The 10883-nt window shown below is 35.9% G+C and overlaps 3 protein-coding genes across 5 annotated transcripts; 2 read left to right on the top strand and 1 right to left on the bottom strand.

Annotated features, from left to right (window-relative positions):
* Positions 1 to 8: 8 nt before the first annotated feature.
* Positions 9 to 4832, top strand: LOC111018686 (uncharacterized). 3 transcript variants are annotated; one of them, XM_022294890.2, is made up of 5 exons: positions 9 to 390; positions 1797 to 1929; positions 3012 to 3256; positions 3970 to 4141; positions 4434 to 4832. In XM_022294890.2, the coding sequence occupies exons 2-5, from the start codon at positions 1807 to 1809 to the stop codon at positions 4596 to 4598; spliced, it is 705 nt and encodes a 234-aa protein (XP_022150582.1). In that variant the 5' UTR covers positions 9 to 390; positions 1797 to 1806; the 3' UTR covers positions 4599 to 4832. The 3 variants fall into 3 exon arrangements, with proteins under 3 accessions (XP_022150582.1, XP_022150581.1, XP_087973187.1); XM_022294889.2 differs by lacking the exon at positions 9 to 390 and adding an exon at positions 1269 to 1531; XM_088117061.1 differs by lacking the exon at positions 9 to 390 and adding an exon at positions 1556 to 1709.
* A 674-nt stretch (positions 4833 to 5506) lies between these two features.
* On the top strand, positions 5507 to 6577 carry LOC111018710 (germin-like protein subfamily 3 member 2). Its single transcript, XM_022294923.2, has one exon. It carries the CDS (start codon positions 5596 to 5598, stop codon positions 6226 to 6228), a length of 633 nt encoding a protein of 210 aa, XP_022150615.1. The 5' UTR covers positions 5507 to 5595; the 3' UTR covers positions 6229 to 6577.
* Positions 6578 to 6839: 262 nt separating this feature from the next.
* TBL36 (TRICHOME BIREFRINGENCE-LIKE 36) lies at positions 6840 to 9532 on the bottom strand. Its single transcript, XM_022294777.2, has 5 exons — positions 9124 to 9532; positions 8274 to 8445; positions 7967 to 8148; positions 7425 to 7583; positions 6840 to 7348 (listed from the first exon to the last, which is right to left on the bottom strand). Exons 1-5 carry the CDS (start codon positions 9447 to 9449, stop codon positions 7051 to 7053), a joined length of 1137 nt encoding a protein of 378 aa, XP_022150469.1. The 5' UTR covers positions 9450 to 9532; the 3' UTR covers positions 6840 to 7050.
* Between the last annotated feature and the right edge of the window lie 1351 nt (positions 9533 to 10883).

The raw sequence follows: 10883 nt of genomic DNA, 5'->3' as shown, positions 1-10883 counted from the left end.
GACTTCGTAATGAGAACTATCCTTCTTGCGGCAGAATAATTTAGAATTTAATTGGAAGAGACTAAAACTTTAAAGTTGATTTTTAAGTATGAAACACAAGCTGGAAAAGCTCATGAGAGACTTCTTGTGGAAAGGAAAGGAGATGGGGCGAGGTACGAACCTTGTTAATTGGAAAACATCTTTGCGCTGCGGGCTAGGTGTGGAGAATTTGGAAATCAAAAACTCTAGCTTTCTGGCAAAATGAAGCTGGAGATTTTACGAAGGAACAGCATACCACTTTTGGAGAAGAAATCTAACTGATAGGGAAATCGAAGAGTGGGTTAGTCTCCATCATCAAATTGCCTCGCGAAGACCGAATGGAGGTGAAGATAGAAGGCTGTGGAGTTTTCGGTAAGCTCCTTGACCTCGAACTCTTATTGATCAAAGCAATAGCTTCACTATTGATTTTCTCATCAGCTTGTGGAAAGCTGAAAGTTTTTCTCTGGATTTGTTGCAAGAAAAAGTATGAATACTAGCGACATAGTTCAAAAAGGTGGCCTAATATGTTGATCTCTCTTCTCATTCTCATTTGTTTCTTCGCTGTGACTTTGCTCAAAAGGGTGAGGTCTACGATTCTAGAGTTGTTTGGCCTAAGCACGCGTTACTCTAGCTTCTTAATGATCGTATTTTGTGGGGAATTTGGATCGAGAGAAATTAAAGACTATTTAACGAAAAAAAGTTCTCTTGAGAGCTTGGGATCTCGTGGATTTCTATGCTTTGTGGTGTATTCTCTCTAAAGATTTCTGTACTGTAATTATAACGTTGTGAATATCACTGCCAATTGGAGCGTTTTTTTCTTAAGCCATTTGCTGTTAGGGCCTCTTTTGTATTGGCCTCCTTGACAATGATTCTCAGCTTCTTAAAAAAATGATTTTTTTTTCGATGTTGTAGGATGGAAAATTTTCATACTACTTCCCTTCCCTCTTCGAAATTATAGCAGCATTTAAAAATAGTTGGCCTATATTAAATAATATAATATATTATTTAATAATATGTGAATGAAATGGTCGATATGAGCTTAGTATAATGGTTAAGACACCTAACTTCTTCTCTCAACATACAAAAAGAAGAGTAGATTTTTTTAATTCATAACCTCTCAATCAGAAAAATAAATGTCAAATATCATTTAATTTTTTTTAGTATAACATGTTGGAGAAAAGATTTAAAACAAACGGCAGTAATAGAAATTTTTAGAAAATGGTATATTAATAATAATTATAAACATTGTCACTTTTTATTGGTTTTCGTTGCGATTCCTCCAACGTGATGAACTCGCGGCGGTTTCACTTTCTCAATTCTCCTAAAAATTTATTAAAAATAAAATAAGACGCCATGGCGGACCGGAGAAACCTCGAAGCTTTTGAGAGTGGGTAGCCATGGAGAGGGGCGTCCAGAGATGGGCTGTGGACGTTTCTAAGTGGAAACCCTCTCCTCATGAGTTCTCCTCTGCCCTCGCTCTTCTCCCTCAACATGAACGTTCCTCCATCCTCAGGTTACCTACTGCTGCTTCTTATCTCTGCCTCATTTTCTTCTGAAAATTGATAGAAATCACTGATCGAAATCATAAATTGACTTCCGGAAACATGAACTCTTTCAATATGACTCGGTTACTTCTTACATTTCTGCTTGTTTCTCCAGAAAATATAGATAGAAACTGATATGGATCGTAGGTTGGTAACTCTTCTTGGGAACAGTAGTGGTTGTATAATTCTTAAGTAATATTAGTGGATAACCTCTGCTTATTTCCTTGTTCATAGATTTTTTAAGATGGAAGACAGGAAACGTGCGCTTGTGAGCCGATTGCTTCAGTATGCTCTTGTGCATAACATATTGGAAATCCCATACGATGAGATCATTATAAAGCGCACATTGGAAGGCAAGCCATATCTGGTAAGGTTGGAATTTAGAAATAATAAGTTGCAGTTTAGAAGTATTGTTAGAATTTAGTATGATCTATGTGTTACTGAACAATTAATAAGCTGCCAATGATTAACGGAATGTGATTTTGTTTTCAAACTAAAATTGTGCAGGCACTATTTGATAATCATTTCATTTTTTTTTGTTTTCTATTTTGAAAATTATGCTCGTTTTTTACAATTTCATTGGTAAGTTTTTCACCCCCTTGAAAACATATTTGAATTTTTAACCAAATTCCAAAAATAAAAACTACTTTTCGAAAACTACCTTATTTTTTTAGTTTTCAAAAGTTAGGATAGACGTTGAGAACGTTTTTAAAAAGTAGATAGCAAAACAAAAAAATTCACAAGTGAAAGTAGTGTTTACCAGCTTAATTTTTTAAACATAAAACAAAAAAGGCCTTAGTTTCGTACTTTCTATCTTTATGTATTATCGGGATGGTAGAAAGAAAAAAGTAAACCTTCTGAGGAACAAGGGCGCTTCTTACTTCTTGTGTTTAAAGTTGAAGTATGTTGATTACTTGCTAGTCCTAGATATGGGTTTTGATAGCTCCATGTGTTCATGGTTTGCACTGTTTGTTAGTTTATGTGGTTACTGAAAGTTTTAATTCAATTCTGATGGTCTGCAATTGCTTTTTCCTTCTATATTTGTGGTAAGAATATTCTTAGAATTTAGGATGAATATTAGAAATATTATTAGGATACTAGGAGCGTACTAGTCAACAGTCGTTGGACAAATGGTTGGTTAATGAACGATGGTTATAATTAGCATGGGGGAAGGAGATTTCTAGAGATAGCTTGTGGGAGAGTTCAGGCTTTTATAAGTGCTTGGAATGTTGTAATTTTCTTTCTTAATATCATAACTACTATCTGTTAACTTCCATTTCAATTTCTAGTTCCTTTCAATTTTATTTATTCCTCTCGCTTAATCAGCATGATAAATGTCATCATGTATCCTTCTCAACAGTAAGTTTTAATGGATGCTTGCTTGTTCTACAACATTAAAGTCATGTTCACTAATATCACACGAACTCTATGCATATTTTTTCTTTTCAGGAATGTGATAAACTTACTTCGGACATCCCCAATTTTAATTTTAATGTATCGCATCATGGTGATTATGTGGTTATAGCATCAGAACCTCTGTGTCTTGTGGGGTTGGATGTTGTCTCCTACACTGCTCCCCAAAATGAGGATACCATTGAATATGTTGAAAGCTTCTCCTCTTACTTTTCAAGTTTAGAATGGAAGAATATCATGAATCCTAGCTCTAGCACCAGTGTTTTGGTTGAGTTCTACAGGTTTGATTGAACTCCCACTTTGCTGTTTAGCTTTTGATGAATGCATTTTGATTCAGTTTTCTTCACTTAGGACCTAATATTTCCTCGAATTTTTATGGATTTGCCCTTGTGACCCAAAAAGCTGGATAATTACATTACTACCCTCCTCCCCCACCCTCAAAAAGGAAGAAAGAAAAGGAAAATTTTCATTACATAACTTAAATTTAATAAAAAAATGTCAAAATTTTTCATATTTTTCAAATATAGCCTGAGTATGACTTTTCTGAGATGTGTTTTATGTTGCATTTTGAGTTTGGTTTCAATTAGGCTGTTTTTTTTTTTATTTCAAACTTTATGTTATATTTGAACATATGAACAGGCCCCAATCAAGAACTTATATTCTAGAAAGAGAGGTAGGAAGCGGGGAGGGAGGAATATTTCTATTATATTGTGGGCCCGAGTTAGTTACAGGGCATTAAGGTAATTAGCACGTTCGTTTATAGGCTGCACTTCTGAGAGGGGAGGGGGGTACATTTTGAGTCCTTTTTTGCGTAAGGCTTAGCCAGGAGAGTGACAAGAGCTGTGGAATCTTTCTCAACTCTATCTTTAAATATAAATAATAGACATTGGTCCTATCACATACATATTTATTTTATGCTTTTTATGGGAATGCCTAAGAAAAAATACAAATATATAAATAAATGGTGTTTCCTACTATTTCTGTCACGATGCAGATACTGGTCTCTCAAAGAAGCATATGTGAAAGCTATTGGAAGTGGAATGGCATATGGGTTGGAGCAAGTGGAGTTTCATCACATTGGGTGGAATGAGATACAGGTGAAAGTTGGAGGGGAAATTCTGAAAGAATGGAGATTTTGGATTTCCGAGTTGGGAAATGGACATTGTGTAAGTTTTACATTATACGTCTTTTTGGTCAAGCCTTTTGATGTTTAGATTAGATATTTCACTTCCTTTAAATAAAAGTTACTCTTCGAACTCTATCGTTCGACCGAGAAAGAGATTATGCAAGTGAGAAATCGAACTTAAGACTGGGAGTCTGTCAATGATATCTAAATTTTAATCTTGTCCATATAGCATGGACTAACCATGGAAAAAATAAGTTGGACCTGTTGAGTTTTAATAGAGTGACTGAAAGTTGTTGATCTTCACATTTGTTTATGTTTTCCCATGATCTTAGGTGGCAGTTGCCAAGGGGCATCCGAGACTCGCTACCAAGAGCTACCGGAGCACTCTAATGAGGTCGGAGTTTGAACCCGAGGAGTATCATGCTGGTCTTCTTCTTCCCAATGTCAGCTTTGTGTCAAAAACTGTAGAACAACTTATTTCCATGTCCATGGAGTGAGACTTGCATTGTTTTTGTTAGTGGGTAACGTAGAGGAGATTTTGTAGACAAAGTGGAATTTGGATTAGGGTACAGACGAGAAGGGGGAAGTTTGGAGGGTGGGGATAAATTATTTGGAATGGCTTGACTAATGTAGTTTACGATTATATTGTTGGGAGTATGAGAGAGAAATTAAAACTTATTTTTTGTACCAATATCGAATATTAATAAGAGCATTTTTTTTATTTTTTGAAATCGATGTTGTGTGGCTTACGCTAGTAGATCTGTATAGTGAAGACTCGTTTAGACTGGTCAACAAGTGCAAAGCTTCAACACAAAATCTTATGGTAGGTGATACTACAAAATTTCATACTTTTGCCACTCTCATCCGAGGGGATTGGAGCGAAGAGATAGATTTTGAAACTACAACCATTATTTGAAAATACAATTTTAATTTTTTGTGAGAGAGAAGAGAGGGAGAGATTAAAAATATGAAATACATGAAAATGGTGGGTTGTGAACTTGAGTATAATTCAACTTCTCAATTGATTAGCAAAGATTGTAAGATCAAATATTGACTGCACGTGTTAAATCAGAGATCGGATTTGAGAATACATTCCTAAGTTTGGGTGATAATTCAGTAAAAGTTGCACTGGTTCAATTATTTTTATACTTGGCAATTTTCTTTTTTAAAAAATTGAATAAACAAAAATATCCCATTTTCATAAAAATTGTAACTTTATATTATGCTTGTTTCTAATTTTCGTTGCTTTCCTACCTTTCAAACTATGATGAAAGTCATGAACATAAGTTAGCCGCAAAAGCAAACAAAACGGTAATTTAAACCAAACCACAAATCATTTTGGCTTACCTAATCCGCTCTCTTTATTCTCAAGCAAAGTTTTCGGAAGAAAAAGACAGAAAATAGCAATTAAAAAACTTAGCCAACTTGGTCCCCTTTGGCTGCATTTTACACTTTCTAATATCTCAAAGTAAACTCTCAAGTCTCTGCAAAACCATGATTCCAAAAATGGTGATTCTGCTTTTCATCATCTTCTTCCATGGTTCTATGACCATGGCGTCGGATCCTGATCCGATATTCGACTTCTGCTTGCCGAGCGGGACGCCGTCGTGCAAGAACTCTTCTCAAGCTAATGTAGAAGACTTTGTTTTCTATGGTATAAAGTTTCCTGGAAAGTTTAACAGATCTGGTTTCTCATCCACACCGGTTAATGCAGACGTCTTTCCGGGTCTAAACACGCTCGGAATCTCTATGGTTCGGGCGGATTTCGACGTTGGAGGTGTCAATGTTCCACATTTTCATCCTAGAGCAACTGAAGTTGCTGTTGTTCTTGAAGGGAAGATATATTCTGGATTTGTTGATACCAATAGCCAGATTTTTGCTAAGGTGATTGAGAAAGGTGAGGTCATGGTGTTTCCAAGAGGCTTAGTTCACTTCCAAATGAATGTTGGAGAAACTCCAGCAACAATTTTGGGGAGTTTTGACAGCCAAAATCCTGGACTGATGAAAATTCCAGCTGCTGTTTTTGGATCTGGGATCAAAGAAGAGCTATTGGAGAAGGCGTTCGGGTTGAGTCCCGAGGAGCTCGCTAAGCTGAAAAAGAGGCATGCTCCCCGTAGACCGAACTAGACCTTTCGGGCATATTTGGGTAGCGATTTTATATCATTGTAAAAGATCAGAGTATGCACTAAAATTATTTCTATTTAAAAAAATAATACAATGATATACAAGTGATTTTAGAATATGACAAACGTGATTTTGACGATACCAAAATCATTCTCAAACATACTATTTAAGATTGTTATTTGCTTTGCACGAGTATGATACAAATATAAGTGTAAATTGATGTATTGTCAGGTCGAAAAAGCTCGAACATGTCTTCTTTGTGTCGATGTCACTATTTATATTGAAACGTTTGGAATTCTGTTATTTATGGCAATGATCATCTTGTACTACAAGTTTGTGTTCATTTTTTTATTCACTTGAAATGCAGATATCACCATAGACATATCTGAAGAAACTCATAACAATAACATTTTTTCCTTTTGATAGTTACTACTAGTATTTGAACACGAATTTTCAGTCTGTTCTTAGGCCGAGATCGATTTAGAAATATTCAGGTATTTAAGTCGTTCGACGCCTCCTCATTTTCGATCGAATTCAACTTCTTTAGGAACGCCTAAAAATGAATGTCATCCAATGTCAAACTTCTCCGTCACTCTCTCTTTCAAGGTATCCTATCCAGAATCCAAAGTTTATACAAATGCTATTTCACAGTTAGATGGAAACATATATCGTCTGTCTCGAGACACGATTTTGCAGCACAACACACAAGCAGTAGCTAATACTCATCGAAACCCGCGAAGCGAGATCGAGAGATAAACAAACCTATACTAGCAGAAGAGTGACTCTAATCACTTCACTTTAAGCTATTACCAACAACTTTTGTACTTAGAGCAAGGCACTTAACATCTCATTCCAAATATCAGGCACACCAGGGAGGCACCAGTGGCTGCAATCAGAAGATAGACCTTCCTGGTGCTGCTTCTCTTCTCGACCCAAATCATTTCGATACACGGACGGGTGGCCATCTCTTCGAAGAGCGGACATTGCCGTGATGTCTTGAAGGTATACTGGGAATCTCATCCTTCTCAATACTCCTTGAAGCACAAGCAACTGTCCCGGGACATGTTCGTGGCTGAAGTAAGCTAAAGGCTGCCTTTGGTTATAGCATTTCCAACCATTGTCTCTGGAATAAGAATGGAAAAACAGATGAATATGAACTTCAAAACTTGCACTAACTTCACTTTGGATGTGATTTTTACCTGTTATGCCTGGGAGACATACTTCGAAAAATGACTCGGGTTTTTTCGGGGTTCAAGTTCAAGTCTACCCATTTGGCCCATGTGGTAAGTCCCTTCTCATATGCAACCATTGGATTCAAATATTTATAGATGGTCTGGCCCTCCATGTAGTAATCCCATCTGAAACCAGTTATGGAAGCTCAAAAGATCAGAACAAAACAGAACAATAGGTCCCAAATCATAACACCATTTGAACTATGTTGATACATAACAACTTTCCTCAGCAGACAAATGAAGACCAAAGAGAGAATGATTTGCAGAAATACCTGAAAATGAAATCCTAGCTCCATTTGATAACCATTTCGCTTTTTGTTTTCTGTTTTTTAAAATTATGCTCGTTTTCTCACGATTTGTTTGGTATGTAGTACAATTTAAAAAACAGAAACAATTTGTTAGGGACTACTTTATTTAGTTTTTAAAATTTGGCTTAGATTTTGAAACGTTTCTAAAAGGTAGATAACAAAGGAAACACACAAGTGAAAGTAGTTTTTATATTCTCTTACGAGCTCCATTGTTCAGAGTGAGTCCACCAGTGAGCTGAATCAAACACAAGAATATCAACTCCCATCCAATGCTTAGCATTCTCTTCAATCTTATCCAAATGCAAAACTCTCTTGTTTTCAGCTCCTTTGCTCAGTTCAACCAAAAGTGGAGCCCATGAAAACTCAATTGAAGCCTCGAAATCCTGTTCAAGAAAAATCAGAGTATTTGGATTTCTCACACCCAAAAGACAGACAGATTGCAGAATTTCAAGCGTTTTAGAAAGAGAAAGAGAAACTAACTGCAAGAGCCAATTAAAATATCATTTACCATAGCATGGAAAGCCATGGAAGGACCATTGTAAGTCACCATTTTTCTACCAGTTGGCACGACTCCTTGCACTAAGCAAACAAGAGATTCCCATTGATTTCTCATTATAGAATCCCCCACTAACATTATCCTTTTCCTTCTCATTTTCCCGAGAAAATTCAAGGCATCAAACCTGTGATATCAGAGTGAAGAGATAGAAAAACCTTAAAATCATATTATAATCTTCAAACTATACATTTAAACATGTCACACTACTGGCTAAAAGCATTTACCATTAAAAATAAAATTACAAGTTTGGTCTTTAGAACTTTCCCGATCATCTGTATTTAGTCTCTGTACATTAAAAAATTTTAAATAGATCCTAAACTTTTAAGATTGTGAATATATGTCATAAACTTTAACAAGTTCAAAATTGAATCCTAAACTTTCAATTGTGTCCAGAAATAAGTCCAATGCTATCAAATGTCTGAACATACACATAAGCAACCTGTCTATAGTCGTTAAATTATATAATTAGCATGCCATATATTAAACTAACAGAGTAACAACATGGACATATTCAACAACAAAAAAATTAAAAGTTCATGGTTTATATTAGAAACTTTTTATGGAATTTGTTAGAAACTTCTTGAATGACACAATTTTAACTTTAAAAATATCGAACAATTTAATACTTTATAATCATAAAACTGTTGTAGCGATTTTTTTTTTCTCTTTAACAGAGGCACTTCAAAAAACATTTTCTAATAGTGTGTAAGACCAAAGTAATCAGCTGTTAAGTGCTTTCTACTTAATTGCCAAACATGCCTCTGTGAAACGCTAACTATTTTCAGTTAAAAACGTGAAGAACCTGCGAATAGAGCAACCGCGTGGCTTCCATTTCCACTTCTCGTAGTCAGAATCCGGCCGTCCATTCCTTTGGCAGGTCACGGCGGAGCTGAGATAAGGGCAAGAGGAATCGTACAATGGATAAGACTGATCGAAAATCCATTTTCCGTCGGAAAAATCGCATCGTCTCTGTGAATCGCCGCCGCTCTGAACGATATGAACTTCGTCGTCTTCTTCGCTAAGCCAGGACTCGCCGTCCTCCGAAGAAAACGGCGATGAGCTTCCATGGCTAAAGCACAGCAATGTGAAGAAGATGAAGAGGAGAAATTGAAGATTTGATTTCGCCATTGAAGGAAGTGTGAAGTGAATGTCTGAGACTGAGAGAGTATTTGCATTTTTGTTGATGATCAGAGCTCTCCTTTAATGCATGATTGGCGGAAGGTGGGGCAATTTTAAGCTTCTTTTTCTACTTTATCGTCCCTTCATTCTACCAAATCATCCATTTTTATTTTCCTTTTTCTTTCTTTTTATTTTCTTTTTATTTTTTATTTTTGACCTTTTTCAAATGTGAGACGATGGATTAAACCTCCGAGCTCTAAGGATTAAACCTCCAATCATGTTGTGTGTTGCCCTTTTTTTATATCTTTATCCAAAAAGTTTGAGAGTTACCGAAAAATAATTAAAAGTTTAAAACTTACCTTTTAAACTTGCTCGTGAAGATTAAATTATTTCAAACACTCGAGTAAAATGACTGTTTGGTGGAAAAAAATAACCACGACAATTTACTAAATTTGTCCCAAATAATGTGTTTCACTTCCCATTTTACTTTGTGGAAAGAACAATGTCGTGAGTTGATCATTGCTTTGATTTTGTGTTGGTGGGCATGAAATGCGGGGCATTATGAAGATGGACAATGCTATAGCAATCGACCAAGCATGTTGACTTCTTTTCAATTTTCATTATGAAGTTCACAGCTTTAATTATTCCGTGTTGGTCAAAAGATTTTTCTCTCGTCCACATATATACTTGGTTAATTGATGCGAAAATCTGTCTAATTACCTAGATGCGACCAGGTCGATGCGAGAGGTTAGGAGCAAGTTCCTTTGGTGGTACCTACAAGAATAGGTAGGCTATTCTGACGTCCAAATTAGTTAAGAATTCAGACATATTTTTCGTACCTGGGTTGATGTGTGGGTGGTATATTTATAGTGGCTAGTGGGGTAGCTACTTGTCCCATCAGAGTATTTCTCTGCTCGCGCTAGGTTCCTCGCAAGATCCGTCGGTCCATGCATATCATCGGATCTTGCCTGCCTCTAGAAGAGACTCCCGAACATCCCCATCCTTATCGAACTTCTCGACCCCGAACTATCAGGTCGGGCTTATCGACCTTACTCAAACAGGTCGGCCTCTTGGATTTTGCCTCCCAACAATGGTTAAATCGACCTGTTCAAGTACTATATTGGTGTGTATGTACCTTCAATTTTAATTTATTTTAGTTGATTCGTATTTACTTATTATATTTTAAACTCTGGTTCAATTTAGTATTTGTCGTTTCAAAATATTCGTTTTAGTCTCTATAATTTTAAAAAGTGACCATTATTGTAAAATTATAACATAAATTATATAACAATGGAAAAATCATCTAACGCAAGGTCATTGCTATATTTTAAGAAATATATTTGAGTGTAATATTAGGTTGAAATTATGATCGAAAAAATGAGAAAAAAATAAAATGAAGGGACCAAAATGATTACTTTCTAAAAGTACAGTGACCAAAACCAA

This window comes from Momordica charantia (genome assembly GCF_013281855.1).
Source record: "Momordica charantia cultivar OHB3-1 chromosome 9 unlocalized genomic scaffold, Mcharantia_2.0 BLBB01000009.1, whole genome shotgun sequence".
Classification (NCBI taxonomy): Eukaryota; Viridiplantae; Streptophyta; class Magnoliopsida; order Cucurbitales; family Cucurbitaceae; genus Momordica; species Momordica charantia.
Note: the sequence above shows the minus strand (reverse complement) of the source record. Positions and strands in the feature narration are given on the sequence as shown.